Source organism: Candoia aspera, chromosome 13, assembly GCF_035149785.1.
Source record: "Candoia aspera isolate rCanAsp1 chromosome 13, rCanAsp1.hap2, whole genome shotgun sequence".
NCBI classification, from domain to species: domain Eukaryota; kingdom Metazoa; phylum Chordata; class Lepidosauria; order Squamata; family Boidae; genus Candoia; species Candoia aspera.
Window position 1 is genome coordinate 10292654 of NC_086165.1, and position 17943 is coordinate 10310596.

The window sequence follows — 17943 nt, forward strand, 5'->3', positions numbered from 1 at the left end:
AATGTGTGTCGTCAAAGTTTTTATTATTTTCAATAGCATATCCAGTGTTGGAATACCATAGTAAAATTTCTGACTGCTGTGCCAGGCATAAAAACTGTCTTCCATCTGGATTTACATTGCTATAATTGTAAGAGTAACATGCATTCATTAAAAGAAAATATTTTACTTTTGTCTGCATGTCAAAAAAGTTTTACTAGAAATTTTTAGGAAAATATGTCTGGATGTGAGTAATTTAGCAAAGGAGCAACACATGGATGATATCAGAAACTTGGGTATTGTGCCTGAAGTTACCAGAACCTATGGCTTTTAAGAGTACTCAAAGGACACCTAACACAACCTGTCAGTGCAGAAAATCTGCTGTTTGAGAATTCCTGATAAGGGGCCACCAAGCCTCTACTTGAAAAACTAATGGATAATCTATGATTTGCAAGGCAGTCCAATATTTTATTTATTTATTATTAAATTTCTTTGCCACCCATCTCACGTATGACTGGGCGGCTTACAAATAAAATAAAAGTTGTTTGCAACATCCATATGTCTTAAGCCTTCCATAACATCAGCAATGACTGAATCACACTTTGAAAGCAAAGTATTGATACCATATTTTGAATGTTGGACTGTGTCTTGGGGGACTTGCTTTCAAATCCTTTACTCAGGCACTACTAAAGCACTTTAGTAGAACAAGAATGAAAATGACATTTGGAAAAAAAAACATTTTGAAAAAAAAAACCTTTACTTTTTGATGTTCCACCTCTTTCTCTAGAACTTCTCAAGTTGATGCTCACCAAAGATGGCTACCATTGGGTTGATGTCCTCCTGCACTTGCGCCCGTCCCCTGGTGCCTTTACTTAGGTTGGGAATTCCCAAAATGAGTTCATCCCAGTTACACACGACAGCCAGGTCTGCTTCGAAGGATTACTACGAGGTGCTGGTGCTTGGTGGAGGCTCAGGGGGAATCACCATGAGTGCCCGGATGAAGCGGAAAGTGGGAGCTGGCAATGTGGCAGTGGTGGAACCCCAGGAGGTAAATGTTTCTCTCTCTGACCCAAAGAGCAGCATCTCTGAAATGCCAGCAGTTGGAACAATCCTGTCCCACAGGTGCGCCCAAGGAAGGGTACTTCCTGACCTTTATCAGGACTTTTTGAAGGATCTGCTCCAAATTTAAAAAAGTAATAATGAATTGGTGTCTGTTAAGTTCTGATACAGAGAAAAATAAATGCTACTCCAGCTTGTTAATGAGCAAGAGCGAAGTGTGACCCATGTCTGAGCATCAGGCAGTTGTGATCAGAGCTACAGGCACCAATATTTCACCTGGAACAAGAAATCTTGACATTTGGGCTTCTGCTGTTAGGGTGGGAATGTATTGCCATTCTCCCACATGTGGAATTAGGCCATGTTGTTCTTTGTTCTGTTATATTCTACATTTTTCACCTTAATCTGTAGTCCAAAAGATCTGGAAAAGAACCTAGGCTGAGCACAGTAGTACTAGAACAAAGAAAGGCATTTAGAAGGAAATTTCCTCTAAAAAAAGATAAAGGGAAGAGCAAAGGACAGCCCTGAAAGGGTCATTTGTTCAAGGATAATTTGATGTAATTTGTTTGTAGCAGTTAGGAAAAAAATTAATAGTTGTATCTCAAAAGGAGCATAGATATTCTTCCAAGCACATTACAATCTGGATCTACTCCACTGAGACCCCTTTGTCATATCAATAAGCAAGAATCATATGGTCTAGAGCAGTGTTTTCTAAGCTCAACAATTTTAAGATGCGTGGACTTCAATTCCCAGAATTTGGTTGCGTTGTCTTCACAAAATCTTTCACAGATAGATCTTAAGATGCTTTATCCATTTCCTCCTTGACAGCTGCCTGTCAAACTCTTCCCCACAAGAAAGAATGTTATGTATTTATTGCACTTATACCCTTCCACAATCTATCAATTCTTGGATGCTTCATGTGGTTCATGCAATATGCTTAGGCATTTGTCATGGTTTATAAAGTACAGCAGTTGGGTTTGCACATCATGCTTAGCTTAAACTGATGAGCCACGTTATAGCTTAATGTGTCACATTAATCTATCGTTTCTTCCTCTAAGACAACTTTCTCCAATTTGTGCCTTCCGGATGTGCTGAAACTATAGTCCTCTCATTTCCAGCCAAGGCAGCAATGTCTCTGGAGGATTTGTGGAACTCTAGCTAGTTCCACAAAGAAAAATTAAACTACCTTTAATGAAAACTTTTTCCCAGATCTGTACACTAAAGGGGACATAGGACCTTATTTCTCAAGCAGCAATAAAACACACCTTTTGTTTTTTTAAAGGAAGAGACATCTAAGAAGTGAGATCTGTTATTTTCACGGGCAACGATAATGACCCTAAGTGTAGTCATGCTCTTGGACACACCTAGAGTAGTTGGGTAGGTGTGAATCTTTGTTACCACTTGGAGATATCAAAGTCCTTTTATAACATGCTTGCAGCTTGTCCGTTCAGAATCCATGTTTTCATAAAACACCAACAATTTACCAATGATGAACAGAATGCTAGTTGAACATCACTGAAATTGCTCCTGCGTGTTCCTCTGACCAGTGCGCATTTTTGGTAAGCCTGAACAGCTTCATCCATTGATTATTTAAGTCATACAGACCAGGAATTCTGGGTTGTCTTCTGGAACTCGAGAACTATCTGGGTTTGTTATCTGTGTCCACCGGCAGGACAAGTCAGCAAGAATGATTGGATTTTTGGTCAGTGATAAACACAAATTCTGGTTTGCTGAAATGTGAGTCAGTGCAATAGCAAGTATAAATATGAATTTAAGCAGGGTCAGCCAATTAAAATGATTAATAGTAGTGGCTGGATTAACACATTATGCTAAGAGGTAATCTGGTTTGGCTGGTTTCATTTTACGTGTTGTAATGAAACCCAGCCATTTTGATATGTCAACCTGTTTAGGGTTTACGGATATTGTAGGAACCTGACTAATTATGATTTATTAAGCAGTTAAGAAAACAGCTTAATATCTTGTGCAAACCCAATCAGTCTTTCTTCAAAAAGCACACAATTAGTTTGTAGAAGCTGCTGCCGGAAAGATCAGGTGAAGGTCACTTAAATACGGAATTAGGCAATGTTATAAAGGATTCTCCTCCCGTTAGCAGTTTTTTCCCAACAAAGAACCGTCCATATATATTGAATTTACAGCTTCCAAAATTCCCACTTAGTATAATCAAGGGAAGGTCTTTAGCCTGATTGACTAAATCTCTCTAGAAGTGTGATCTGTCTGATTTCACTTGTTCATTTCCATTCCATTGCTTGTGCTTTGCTGCCAGCTTTTATCCAAAAATTATTTCTTTCAGAAACACTATTATCAGCCCATCTGGACACTAGTGGGAGCTGGAGCAAAGCAGTTGGCCACATCAGCACGTCCAACAGCAAGTGTTATTCCTTCGGGTGTAAAGTGGATCCAGTCCAAGGTGGAAAAGTTGGATCCAGACAACAACTGTGTCTATTTGGGGAACAATCAAAAGGTAACTCATTTAAACTTTCTGGTTTGCCTGCTCAATTAAATCTCATCTGCATAAACAATTGCTAGAGCTTGAATACATGATATTCACTCTTTGGTTCTAATAGGTTACTCATCACAACGTTTCTGCTATCTCTTCCATAAATGTTTTCTTGGAATTTCTAAAAAAACCCCCTATCTGATGTTAGGATTTTTTTTTTTTTTTGCATTATTCTTGCTGCAATAGTGATATCCATGTACATAGGAGAGACTGCATTTCCAGCATTTGAGGCCAACTGTCTATTGAAAAATCCTTGATTCCTGTTTAAAATAGTTTCCTTTCTTCTTCTACAGGTATCTTATAAGTATTTGATCGTTGCTCTTGGGCTGCAGCTGAATTTTGAAAAGGTATTTTATTTAAGCTCTGATAATATAAGTACTCTGTTAGCATGTGCTTAGAAGTTTTCTTTACTGATAGGAACCAAAGTTCAGTGGCTTGCATGCTCCTTGCATGAAAGTCCCACATTCTGAACATGACTGTAAGAAACAGTGTTGCGTTTTTCCCACAAGGAAGTACTCTGTGGATCTTGTGCAACTGAGGTTGTGCAACTTGCAGCATGGATAAATCCAGTAGAAGAAACCCATGAGGGACCTCTAGTGCTTTATCAAGAAATTGAATGCATCCAGGGACACCTACAGTGTTTATGTGAAATGAGCTTGTTTTAACGGTGGGCACCACAGAGTGAACATAAAGATGATCACTAATTGGAAACTTTGGGAGGCAGTGCTAGAAGTATAGCAAAAAATTATTTTTCTTTTTTAAGGATGCTAGGTTGTAATTCAGCACTAGAGGTGAGTCTATTGATCTTTGTTCTAGATTCATCTATCAAAATGAAGAAGGTGGAAAGGTCCCTAATGAAACCCACATCTACGTTTTTGAATTCATGCATTTATCCAAATCATTCTTCCCCTGAGCTTGAAAACAAGATAGCTAAGAGAACTGTAAAAAAATAATAGGTCAGCTTCTCCTTGCCACTCATCTCTCCTCCTGTTAATTCAGGCAACAGTTTATATAAGCCGATGCCAATCTTGCCCTTTATCCAGTAAAGATGTGTGATGATTTAATCTGAGCATTTTGCAAATATTTACACATCAAGATAATATACACAAATCAAGTTAAATGTGAATGGAGTATATGATCCTGGCTGTATGGAAGTCTGAGCAAATATGTGACAACATAATATGCTAAGCTAATATAAGTTGTTTACTTTGGATGTAGTATGTTGTGTGAACCCTGCTATTGGCGTTTGCAGATGATGGTTTATGTTTAGTGTTGTGTGAACTGAACCCACGATAGCTTATTCAATAAAGCATTGCTAAAGGAACTATGGCTTAGCTTGCTCGGTGAAGCCAGGATGGTACGCCTGGAACTAAACGAGTCCTGAGTGTAGTATACTATGGCCTGCATGTTTAATCCAGTGAAATACTACACTGCTAATTTTGTTTTATTACAGATCAAAGGCTTGCCTGAGGGTTTTAAGTTTCCTAAAATAGGTTCCAATTATTCCGTTCACACAGTGGAGAAAACATGGAAAGCTCTGCAGGGTTTCCAGGAAGGAAATGCCATTTTCACCTTTCCAAATACCCCAGTGAAATGTGCAGGGGCGCCACAAAAGATCATGTACTTGTCTGAGGCATACTTGAGAAAGGTATGTACCAGCCACTGCCAATTTGTGTTGCTGCCTGAACAGGTAAGAAAAACGTTGTAATCCCAAAGACCCAGTTTATCGGAAGTGCACTTATGCTGGTTTAAACTGCTAGAACGTAAGCTTAAAATATGGGTAGCTTTAGAATGCTCATCCAGTTGAAGAAATATGCAGCAGTTGATGAGCAGAGTTAAATAAATAAGATTGGCCAGTTAAATCTGCATGAATTTGCAAATGGCTAAAGCTAGATGATTAAGTAAGCATATCCAATATATTAATGCAGCCATCAAATTAGAAGAAGTGCTTGGTTTCAGTTTAGTAGGCAGTGTGAATCCCATTGTGGCAGTTTGTAAACCGTGCTTAATGACCTAATGTGTTGGGTGAACCATCTACTGTGGCTTCTTCAAAAACTGTTAGCTAAAATAGTTTTTGGCAGGATATATAAACCCAGTCATGGTTAACAAACTCAGTGGATTATTTGGCTATTTGGTAAATATAAAAGCACTCACCCCCTGCTCATGGTTTTAAACACTCATCTGTATGGACAAGAACAGGAATTCTGAAATCAGGGACTTTCAAGAAAGCATCACTTCTTTTTTCTCATCTTCCATAGACTGGAAAACGTTCCAAAGCCAAGATCATATTCAATACTTCCCTTGGAGTGATATTTGGTGTTAAGAAGTATGCTGATGCTCTGCTAGAGATTATCAAACAAAGAGATATTACAGTTAACTACAGATGGAACCTTGTGGAAGTCCGAGCAGATAAGCAGGAAGCAGTATTTGAGAATTTGGACAAAGCTGGTGAGACACAAGTGTATCAGGTGAACAAATGGAGTTTTTCAAGTGCTCCTGGGTGAATTCCTTTGACTATTAATTTTCTGCTTATGGTTTAGGTTGGGTTGTCTGTTAGAACTGACAGGAAAAAAAAGTGTTGATGGGGAATGGGATGAGCCTTTTTAAAACGTACTCATGCAGCACTATCCATCCTTATGTGATACAGAAGTTAGAAGCCACAAGAGTACAGGTAGTCCTCGCTTAATGACCCTAATTGGGACTGGAATTTCCACCACTAAGCAGTGTGGCTGTTAGGTGAAACATAACATGACCGCGCTGCTTAAGAGACAGCAGTTTCAGTAGTCCCAGTTGTGGTTGTTAGGCCAGGACCATTGTTAAGCAAGGACCTCACGCTTCTCCTGCCCTGCCACACTTGACTCTCGAACTCCTCCCACCCACCTATCTCCCCCCATCTCTACCCTTTTGGCTGCCCCGCCCTCCGCCATCCCAGCTGACCTTTGCCATTTTCTTCCTCCTGCTGCTGCTGAGGCATACTCAGCCTGGCCCTACGCAAGGCAGCTGCTGGTCGCATGTGGCGTTCTCCAGAAGAAGGGCCAGGCCAAGTATGCCTCATCAGCAGTGGGAGGAAGAAGACAGTGAAGGTCAGCTGGGGTGACGGAGGGCGGGGCAGCCAAAAGGGTAGAGATGGGGGGAGATAGGTGGGTGGGGGGAATTGAAGCACACACTGGTTGTAAATGCAGGTGGCTGCCAAGCATCCAAATTTTGATCACATGACCACAGGGGTGCAGCAACAGCCATAACTTCAAGGACTGGGCGTAAGTACCATTTGTTCAACACTGTCGTAACTTTGAACAGTTGCTGAACAAATGGTTAAGCAAGGACTACCTGTAAGCTGTCATAGAAGAAAGGACCAAAGCTGGAAGGAAGACACGGCTCCCCAATTGCTTAGTCAAGGAACTCTCATCTCTGGGGAATGTGGCTAAATCTAATCTAGAGGATGAGATTGCTAATCAGTCTCACTTGTTTCTCTGCACCCAGTATGAAATGCTTCACGTCACTCCACCCATGGGCCCCCCCAATGTTTTGTTAAACAGTCCAGTTTCAGACGTAGCTGGCTGGGTGGATGTAAACAAGGAGACACTGCAACACGTGAAATATCCAAATGTTTTTGGGATTGGAGACTGCACCAACCTCCCCACCTCCAAGACTGCTGCAGCTGTAGGTGAGATTAATTTTTAGGTATTTGCATTTTTGTCTCCCTGCATGCAAGGCCAAAAGCCAGTTTTAAATGTTGAATTCAATCCTCTTGTGCCTGAAAGCATTTGACTGATTTGCTCATCAGCAGTCCCAATTAGGATTCAACGTAAGACATTTTTGTATGGAATAGGGGAGAAAGAGAGGGCCACAAAGCCTGTGACTTATTTCACACATTATATTACAGTGTATATCCATTAGCTTATTGGACCAGGACCAAGACAAGTACCACATGTGAACCCAGTCTCAGTATATACCTTTTGGTCCACTAGCTTAGTACCAGCTAGCTATACTTTATGCAAAGTGTAGAGGGCCTAGGGGGCAGCCTTGAAGGACAGGAAGCGCTGTTAGGATTAGAGCTGCTATCAAGGCAAGCACAATTTCAGCCTGTTCCAAGAAACTAATTTGAGAAAACATCGCAGACAGGCCGCTCCCTAGTTCACACGAAGATAAAGTGGGAGGGACGCACACCCAGACTTGCAAGATTCTGTTACTAAATAGTCCTGACCTACCTGGCCTTGGTTTCTTAAGTCTGATCGAGCTTATAGGGCTCAAACAGGGTTAAGAAACTCTTTAACACACTGGCTTTGGAGGTCTGACACCTAGATATAAAAGCAATCTTGACAAATGAATTTTGACAGTGAAATTCTATTTGGAAATCATGCTATTTGAAGCCATCTTTCCCAGCATGGTGCTCTGCAATAGTATTGGCCACTTAATTCAAAGGCTGGGAAAAGCTCCTAGTCAGTATTAGATGGATAAGGGGATGAGATTGCTTTGGTTTTTTTTTAATCTCCAGTGTTACTATATATTTAAGTCAGATGTACAGTCGTTTACTGTATCGTGTATGGACACGTTAACACTGTATCATGTATGGACACGTTAACTAAAAGATAACACTTGTAGTTGTTAATTGCCAACATGTTAAAGCATGACTTGTCCCCTCAGTCAGATCTAAACTTGCAGGTCATTCTGCAACCCATCTACATCAACTTTCATCTATGGTCTCATCTGAAAGACTGTTCTCTCTGAAATCTGATAGATGTTGCTGAGTAATATACCCAGTCTGGAAGTGAACAAAACTCTTATTTAAGTCTCATATGGTATGATTCTCCAGGATCTTAGCTAGTGGCCTTTCCTAATTGCAGCTGGAAGTCCTTAATTTAAAAACTGTACCTTTTTCTGATCAAAACATCAATTCCAAATTCCAGGTTTTTCTAGAATGCCTATATTCATTGTAATTCATTCCTCCCTGGTTTAAGGAGGACACAGTTGGTTTAGTTGGACAGGGAAGATCTCACATTAATCAGTGAGCAAATTAATATGGTTTTCACACAGAATAAAGGCATTGCTTGAACACTTTCCTGTAATTTTAATGTCTATCTTTTGCAGTTCTGTGTGGTTACATTAAGTGCTTTTAGAAAGCATAGTCCTTGTCCATTTGACTTTTTTAAAAAGACTGTAAATAGCAATGGGGGGGGGGTTAAAAAGTGTATTGGCAGAGAAAAAATGTCACCGGTTCATATATATGGCTGTTATCATTGGTCATCCACAATCTGGCTGCTCTTGAGAGCATTCCCAAACATGCTCCTAAAAATCTCCCACCTGCCACCAACCTCAAAGAGTAAAACCACCTTAAAAAAACACAGCTCTGCTCTTCTTTCAGTAGAAAGATGGGACAAAATAAAACATTTTATCTCTTCCACAGCTGGCCAGTGTGGTGTACTTGATAAAACAATTTCATGCATCATGAAGGGCAAAACCCCCACTAAGAAGGTAACTTGTCCAGAAAAGGAATAATATACTTGCTTCTCATTGGGACAATGGTCTTTTATTCTTTTTGGGAAATATTCGTATTTGCAATGGATGATGTTGCAATTTTTAACTCATTTAGAAGTCAGTCTTTTTAATGGTCTGAAGACTGAAGTTTTACCTAGTTCCAGACCCTGCATCTCCAAACAGTATTGTTAAGCTGATAGTTAAATAATGGAAGGAATTTCTTTCCATGGCTTCTAATTTTAGAAAACTGGATTCACCCAATGACCATGAGTTATGGGAGATTAGAGAGAAGAGTAATTTCTTTACACAGTACATTAAACTCTGCAGCCCCTTAAACTTAACAAGGGTTACCAGTTTGAATGGCTTTAAAAGGGGATTAGACAAATTCCTAGAACGTGAAGCTCATTAACATGTATTTATCAAAAAGCTAGGCCATTCATCAGTTCAGTAAAATTCAGTTCATTTCTTAACAATGCCATCGTTTACATTTAAAAGCGAAGCTGTTGATACCATATTTAACTTATATTTTTGTTTTACGGAGATTCCTTTATGGTTAAGATAACCAGCTTCTCTATTTGCGAATTTATTAGATTTTTATCCTGCTTTTATTTTGTACAACTCAAGGCAGTGTACACAACTCCTATTTTCCCCATAGTAACAATCCTCAAAGGGGGTTGAGCTGAGTGAGTGACTGGCCCAAGGCCATCCTGTCTGATTCCATGCCCAAGGCAGGACTAGAACCCATGGTCTCTTGAGCGTCTAGCCTGATGCCTTAACCATTACACCAAACTGGCTTATGATATGTAAGATACCATGTGCTTTTCTTGTCCTAAAAGGTATATATCTTTAATGTTTTGTAGTATGATGGATATACTTCCTGTCCTCTGATAACCAACTACAACCGAGCGATCCTGGCTGAGTTTGATTACAATGCCCAGCCTTTAGAAACATTTCCGTTTGACCAGAGCAAAGAGAGACTGATAAGTTTTCATATGAAGGCAAATCTAATGCCCTATCTGTATTGGTATGGACTTCTGAAGTAAGTATTCTAGAATACCACAATTCATACTACGTAGGGGTCAAGGGGAACAGACTCCCATAAAAGTACAGTTAATTCTGCATTTATTAATTGCATAGGTAGGCAGGCTTAATTTGAGCAGTGCCATTTATCTAAAAACCCTTGGACAGTGGTAAAGAGAGTGTGTGTGTGTGTATCTTGCCAATGTAAGCCTAAATAGTTAATGTCCATCTGTGTGTGCACAATTTTAATTTTGGCCACTTCCTACAAAATAAACAATTGTGTACACAGTTGATATGTAAATATCAACTGAATTTCCAGAACAGTTACTGTCTTACTCTATTGCACAAGAGTAAGTTGTAGCACTTCAGGTAGCTGTTTATTTTAGTGCAGAAAATCACATTTTAATGTTTAATTTCCATATTTCATTTCAAATTGCTTCATTTGATTCCATTATAAGGAGCAGCAATGTTTTCTATTGACATGGTGCTACATTATTTTAGGAAATACTTAGCAAATAAGATTTTCTGGAGAGATATTAAGTCTCCTTTCCCCCCTTTCTCATAGGGGATATTGGGGTGGTCCAGCTCCAGTGAGGAAACTATTCCACCTTGGGTTGAAGTAACCGCCGAAGTCATCCTGTTCCAGTATAAACCATGTAACACTTTAAAAAAAAAAGCATTCAGAGATTCTCCACAAAAATCAATAAAGTAACTTCTCTGTAGGAATGCAACCTTCAGTGTCCTCTGCATCTTAAAACTCAGGTACCGCTTTTCTTTATTTCTGAACTTAACAAGTAGTAAAGTACTGTCCAGTAAGCACAGCCAGATGTATTTTTAGCAATGTCAAGTTGACAGAACGAGCCTCTGTAACTGTACAGTGGTTGTGTAACCTTAAATGACGCTAATTCACCTCACCTCGTTCATGAACTTTAGATGGCTTTTAAAAAATCTGTTTTCTATCACCTTAAATACCTTTTCCCTTGAAACCACCATTCAGTGATGATGGCCTACATTACAAAGCAGTTGTTGCTGGCACTTACAGAAGACTGAATGTTTTAAGTGCAAACTGTTGTCAACTGACACATCAAGAGCCACTTGTTTTGTTTTAAACCGAAAGTATGGAACTCTTCATTATTAAATAGAAAGCACTCCTGTGTTTACCCACTTAAAATAATGGTATTCTGCTGTGGAAGTGAATTGGAGGATTTGCATTACTAATTTAGCTTTTCACATTGTTTTAGTCAACATTTCTTATGCAGGACCTGTGTCAGCTACTGTTTCTCTGTAGCTTGCTCAATTATAGCATTGGTTTTCAATGGTTGGTGAAGTGTCATAGCTCAGTGGTAGGATAAATACTTTGCAAAGAGAAGGGGCTGCTTCAGTATCCAACATAGTAGCTTAAAAAAGGTCAGATAGTGGGGGACCCAAAAAGACCCCCTTTTCCTGATTTGGCATACAAAGTCCCTGCCAAAAGGACCAGTCCAGATGAAGAAAAAGATGCCTGCCCTGGTATAAAGCAGCTTCCCGCAGACTGGCATTAAGCAAAAAGCACAATTCCACAAAGACACAGTAAAAGGGTAATAGACATTGTAATCAAGGCCAGATTTTAGAGCCTTACATCAGGATTCTTTTTAAAAAATCACCTTTACCGCCAAGGCAGCATACACACACACCCCAACACACAGTTGCTGAATAAGTGTTTCTCAGGAATTCCCCGGCCACGTGTCTAATGCTGTAAGAAGAAGAAAGTACCATGAATGGCTGCTACACCTCTTTGGAAACTCTATAAGGCTACAATCTGATTCTCATAGACCCAGAAGTTCCACTGAAGTCAGTAACACTTGCTTTCATGTAGAAGTTTAGGAATTCATTGTAAAGGGAAAATAATTTTAGAATTATTTCATATTATTATTTATATACAATTATAAGAATTGCACAGCTCAGTTTTTTGAAAGTTCAATCAAGTTCTCAATACTTAATGAGCTATGCAATTTCTTGAGTTTGGGGAGATAGAGTCACAGCAAAAGAACATAAGTGTGTGACAGTTTAATACTTCACACAAAGAAATATTTTTGATATGGAAACCTTTCAAAAAAAGGGATACTATTCCAGGAGAACTTTTTATTCCAAATACAGCTTAAACCACGCAGTCCTATCAACTCTCTAGAATATAATTGATTTATCTGTATTCAAACAAAAACTAATTTAATTGTAGCTTTAACTTTCAGCAAAATAATGAAAGTTTGTTATTAGGGCATGCAGTGTATTCTGGAAACATTTTCCCTTACCTCTTCAATTAATGTGTTAGTTCCTCTACCATTTTTCTTTGTACTGCTACATGTTGGGGAATTCTATTATATCATTAACTGCCTCTCACTGCTGTTAAGTCAGCTACAACGATATCAGTACTAATACTTTAATTTATATTTTACCTTTCTTCTAGAAGCAAAGGCAGCATACATTCTATCCTCATTTTATTTCCATGACAACATCCCTATGAGTTTGGTTGGACTGAGAGTTATTGGCTCAAAATTACTAATGAGTTCCACAGTCAAGTAAGCAAGGGCTACCTGTATTGTAGTAATTCTATAGATACCTTTTTAAAGGGTATGTACAAACCAGAAAATATATTTTCAAAGCCTGAACAAGCCATTATACTGTGGAAGTTTTGTGGAACCGTTTCAAGTTAGCTACAGTTTGGTAAAACAAAAACCCAGATGTTTTAGTTGCTCTGGGTTTCAAATGAAACAAAATCAGGGGCTTCCTAAAGTGATTTTATGAAATGAGCAGGGAAAGGATGCTGCCTGTCACCCTCTCTCCAATTCTCCCTTCAGCAGTTTGCAGCACAGCATATCCCATCAGCTGAAGCTTCCCACCCCACTGCCAATGTCCCAGTATGGCATATTCCACCAGCTCCCCAGTGCCATCCTTTCTGTGCCTCCTCTCAGCTGCAGCCATTGAAATAGCCTGTTCACTTATTCTTTACTCCAATGGTTTCATCAGTAGGCAACAAGCACAACCTATTCCACCTGTCCCCCCTTCCTAGCACCTTGCCTGCTGTCCCCAGGCACTAATGCCCTTGATCTTTTCCAGCTCCACACCAAACCACTTCAGCTTGGAACAACCACTTTTTGATCTATGTCCAGAACAACAACTCCATCCTTATCAGTGAGCCGTTGAATAGCACACTAACTAGTGAATTCTTAGATCTGTAATCACTGTTCCAAATTTTTTTTACTAGAGTTTCTTTGTAATAATCTGCAAGTGATTTGCTCCCAAACTTTTAAGTAAAATACATACCAGCATCTTAATCAGTTCTTCTAAGTTGTTCTGGATGTGACTGAAGACTGTGTTAAAAAGTTCCTCCCTTGATTTTGTTCCATCCAATTGAACTGGAATATAAACAGCACCATATGAAAATAAGAACAATTTTGCTGGGTTCAGTATTTTTGTTTTTCATTAGGTGAAATAAGCTGTATATTTCTGTCTTATGCTCAGTGGCCAAAAAAAAAAAAATCACAACCATAATATGTTTACTGAACAGCAGAAAATTGCAGCTTGTCATTATTTCCAAATGTAGTAAATGATGACTTGTTCAAACTATAGTTTCTTAAAAACCACGGTACTGATTACAGGCTATTATAAAGCTACTAACCTTCAGTAAGTAAAAACTGAGTCCAGACAACTAAGCAAAACTATTCTGACTTCCTGACCCAAGCAATCCCTATCCCTTTCATTTTCAGTCTGTGTGTAGAGCTGCAAAGTAAATGATAAAGAGAATTAACTATGAACAGTTATAGCTTAAGTAAAATGTATGTAACAGTAACATGTTACATTTGCAAACAAACCGGAGAATGCTGAAAGACCTACATCTTGAAACACACTTAATTATTCAACTTAGTGAAATAAGAAAATCAGATTCAAAAGAGGCTTCAAAACCCAGTTTAACTTACCAACATCAACATTTAGGTCTTCCATCACCTTCTTATGTTTGACATACATGGGCCAGACGTGACCATCAAATAACCCAGGCGGATCTGGGACAGTGTAATTCCTTGAACTAGACAAAGGAAAAATCCATTTGAACTTGGGCTGCTGTGTAGATCTTTCATAGCTATCAAATCCTTCTATACATCCACCTGTCATGTAACTTCTCCCCTCGTGGACTTACCTTCTCCTCCTCTTACATTCTTTATAAGGAATAGAAAGAAAATATCGGACATTGAAAACATCGATCAGGGGTCTGAAAAGAAGGAAAATCTGTTAGGCTGTTCGTTTTGTTATACAACAGAACACACAGGCAAAGTCCCATCTTGTGCAGCATTGTGTTCTTAATACGAGGGAGAACTTCTGGGAAGCTCACCATCAGAAAATGAAGCCCTGCCCATAAGGGAGACATACTGACCCTGATGCAGCTCATACCGACTCTCCATTTACATATCTGTTCTCCCACAAATTGCCAAAATGCTTTTTCTAAAACCATTTTAAGTTAGTGCCCCGTATCAGTGACTAAAGCTGCACTTACCTATTATGCTAAACCATTATATAGTTGTTTTGGCATGCTAGCTGGGGAATTCTGGGAATTGAAATCCACACATCTTAAAAGTTTCCAAGTTTGAAAAACACTAGAGTATCTACTGGTGGAAAATTTTAGGTTGCACCTACATTACTTCAGATTTATCTTGTTTTTTGGCCTCCTTATTCAGTACAGATAAGTTTCTAGGATTTCTTACCTACCTAAATAACTGCTTCTCTTCCTGGTTTATGCCCTGTAATAGGTAGGTTATCAGCTATGGGTTAAATGCAACGGAAGGGTCCATTAAAAAGGCACTCCTTCTTCACGCTACTCTGTATACATAAGCTGAAAGCACTGAGACAAGTAAAGCTTACCTAATCGCAACCTGCTTTCACATACATTGTTCAATTAAAACGGCCCACGCAACACCCGTTGCGTTATCTGTCAAATGCCTGCTAAGAATAAACAAGTATTAGCAGGTACTTGATTAGATACAGAGAGCTGGGACAGTCCTCAGAATATCTGAAACCTTTATTCACCAGCCAAAAATATGACCAAAATGCCAGGACCTATAGAACATTTCTTCTATTAGAAGTCATTGCCTTGACTTCAGTTACCTGTAAGTATAAAGTAAAAATCCTTCTACGATAAGAATATGAATGGTATCATCATTTTCCTCTGTTGTCCTGGTATCGAGTGTATTAATGCCATGGGATCGCTCAAACTTGATTGGGTTTTTCCTCCAGGCACTGATGGTACTCATCATTGCATCCATATCCAGAGCACTAATAACTAAGGGAAAAGAACAGTGATATGTTAGATCCAAAGGAAGACACAAACAGTATAATAAGTTACAAAATACCCTGATCCCAGTTGGTTATCAAACTTGCATTCTTATTCTTTCTTCTGTTCATTGACTAGTTCTATGATAGAGCTATAGGGTTTTTACTGCATTGATATAAATAGAACTTACCATCATACTGTTTAAATCCATCTTCAATCTGTATCTCATCCTGGGGCTGAAACAGAACAAAAACTGTCAGCAGAGCTAATCACAGATTTTGTAAGGCTAATTTTAAGAAGAGCAAGATGGACAAAACTGTGTTGAAACTGACTGACTGGTAACTCATTGCTCTTATTAAGAGATTGCAGCTGGACCTTCAATAACTTACATAATGTAGGGTCACAAGGCAATGACGTCACTTTACCCTTTATCTCATCGCTAACAAATAAGACACCTATCCTACTTTCAAAACAGAAGAGTCATCCCAACAGTATATTAGGATCTTATCCACTAACTGCAGAAAAACCTTTATGCCCCATCCCTCCAGAAGTAAACTAGATATATGACAAAACATAAACATGTTAAAGGGAAGACCAACACTTAAGACTTCACAGAAGACCAACATGAAACTCCATGTAAGCTTTCCATAAGCTAGGAAAACAAGAGCTGTAAGATGTGAGACAGGCAAAGTTTCACTAATAGTGATTTTGCGAACACATGGAATTCAAAATATGTATTGATTGAAGAAGAAGGATTGGAGAAAAGAATGGAAAGATTGAGACAGTCTGCAAAAAGATGGAACAAAAACTTAGGCTGAAGATGCTTGTTTTGAGAGGCAAATTACAGCTCGCTATGCACTGAAAATAAATGTTATCCCAACATTCTAGGAAGACAATTTAGTATAAGGAGAACAGAGAAGGTGGTTTCTTAATGTGTCATCTGCCATTTTCTCTTTCTGTTGTCTTTTCTTCTCAGCTAAGTGTAAGCAAGCCAATATGTACCTGAGAAGAGCTATGAGGAAGCAGATCTGTACATGCCCAATTCCAAAACACTTAGGTTTTTTTGGATCACAGAATATGCTACGTCTTGCATATTGAGTATAGATATACATAGAGTCTGCATACTGAGTTCCCCAGATTCCACCTTAACTAAATTTCTTAAAACCACACAGCCATGGACAAAGGAGAATCACCACTTTTTATAGCCAATGAGTAACATACTTGGTATAACTGAAATAAATATAGTTTATTCAGTAGATGCTCCAAAAGTTGCAGGAACAACAATTCTGCCTATGTTATTCTGAGGAGTTATCCAAGCTCAGCTACATTTGTTTGTGGGCAATGCCATAGCAGTTCCCATCAATTACATGGGCAGAATGCTAGACTATAACTGTACTGACACCGTCACAAAGTATAAGCTCACAGGTGAAGAATCAGCACGCTTCCCAAGACATCCTTTACCTGCATATTCTAGCCAGGGAGAGGAAATTATACAGTGGCTTTTGGGTAACTGACGAAACAAAACAAAAAAATAGGAATGGAAGGAAAAGTAAACAAACTAAGTTTCCTGACCCACCTTAAAGAAGTCATCTTGATGCACCACACTACAGTTGGGAAGCGATCGTGCGAGTTTGTCAGTCAAGGTGGTCTTCCCGCCATTAGTGATCCTAAAATAGGAATTTTGAACGATGGGAAAAAAAGTATATCAGCAAATGCACCAAATCAAGACATCTGTAGATTACAGAAACTCTGCTCAGGGTAGAGAAGTTTTGAGATGAGGAATGTATAGAGGGGGAAGGGAGAGCGACTGGCCCAAAGCCATCCAGGCAGCTTCCAAGGCTGAAGGTAAACCGGAATTGGGTCTCCCCACTCCTGGTTCAACACCTACACTGCTGCTCTCAGTAGCATATACCATCTGCCTAATCCTTTTCCTTGGGGAGGAAGTGTGCAATAAATAAAAAAACGACAGTGGCTGTTTGTCCCTCTTCCTTCAAAATGGCCAGCCAATCTGCCATTCAGCCTCAGAATTATGCTTCTGAACCCAACGAGGCTGCACCATCTCATTCATTGCACAGGGCCATCCCGGGAAAAGGGGGATGGGGGGACCCCCCCCTTGAGAGCTAATGGGCGACTTTTTAAAAAGGCAACAATGTAGGCGGGGGGGGGGGAGATGAAAATCAAAGGGACGCAGGAATGTCACGGAGGCTCCCGGAAAAGCAGCAGCTGCGGCGGCAACAGCTGCGGCGCAGAATGGGAGCACCCGCACGTGGTGGGAGCCCGGAGTCACTCCCGCCCCCGCCCGCCGGCCCCTCTCCCAACTGCGCAGGCGCGGGAGCACCCCGCACCAAGTCCCCTCCGCGTCCCCCTCACCCGCCGATGCCGATGACGACTTTCATGGTGCCGCGGGCGCGTCTGCCTCACAGTTGGTGCCGCTGGAGCCCGGAGGTCGAGGAGGAGAAGGAAGAACTGAGGGGGAGGGAAAGGGGCACGAACGTCAACTGCCGAGAAGGGCCATCGCGGCTGAGAAATGGCAACAATGGGGAGAGCCGCCCGCGCGGCCGCCGAGCCCTGCACCGAAAGAAGGAGCCGCGATCGCCGC

General features: G+C 40.0%; 2 protein-coding genes across 4 annotated transcripts in view; one reads left to right on the forward strand and one right to left on the reverse strand.

Annotated features, from left to right (window-relative positions):
- LOC134504781 (nicotinamide riboside kinase 2-like) overlaps positions 1-17943 on the reverse strand; it is a 256317-nt gene extending 238374 nt beyond the window's left edge. Inside the window, exons 1-9 of one of the 3 annotated variants that reach the window (XR_010068678.1) lie at positions 17715-17943; positions 16921-17011; positions 15535-15580; positions 15179-15353; positions 14217-14288; positions 13999-14105; positions 13701-13801; positions 13346-13437; positions 11615-11777 (exon numbers count right to left, since the gene is read on the reverse strand). Coding sequence is in view for 2 of the 3 variants with exons in the window: in XM_063314168.1 (XP_063170238.1) it covers positions 11772-11777; positions 13346-13437; positions 13999-14105; positions 14217-14288; positions 15179-15353; positions 15535-15580; positions 16921-17011; positions 17715-17740 (615 nt within the window). In the remaining variant the exon portion in view is untranslated. Of the gene's footprint in view, positions 1-11614; positions 11778-13345; positions 13438-13700; positions 13802-13998; positions 14106-14216; positions 14289-15178; positions 15354-15534; positions 15581-16920; positions 17012-17714 lie in introns of those variants that run through there. The other 2 variants (XM_063314168.1, XM_063314167.1) reach the window with 2 other exon arrangements.
- Positions 764-11205, forward strand: SQOR (sulfide quinone oxidoreductase). Its single transcript, XM_063314166.1, has 9 exons — positions 764-1024; positions 3344-3514; positions 3844-3897; positions 5004-5198; positions 5809-6018; positions 7031-7214; positions 8955-9022; positions 9886-10064; positions 10611-11205. Exons 1-9 carry the CDS (start codon positions 791-793, stop codon positions 10666-10668), a joined length of 1353 nt encoding a protein of 450 aa, XP_063170236.1. The 5' UTR covers positions 764-790; the 3' UTR covers positions 10669-11205.

Bases quoted from the DNA above. Each gene is read 5' to 3' on its own strand.
- SQOR (XM_063314166.1), top strand. From the start codon at position 791: ATGGCTACCATTGGGTTGATGTCCTCCTGCACTTGCGCCCGTCCCCTG. The intron at 1,025-3,343 runs GTAAATGTTTCT...TATTTCTTTCAG, and splicing joins CAGTGGTGGAACCCCAGGAG to AAACACTATTATCAGCCCAT. The intron at 3,515-3,843 runs GTAACTCATTTA...CTTCTTCTACAG, and splicing joins ATTTGGGGAACAATCAAAAG to GTATCTTATAAGTATTTGAT.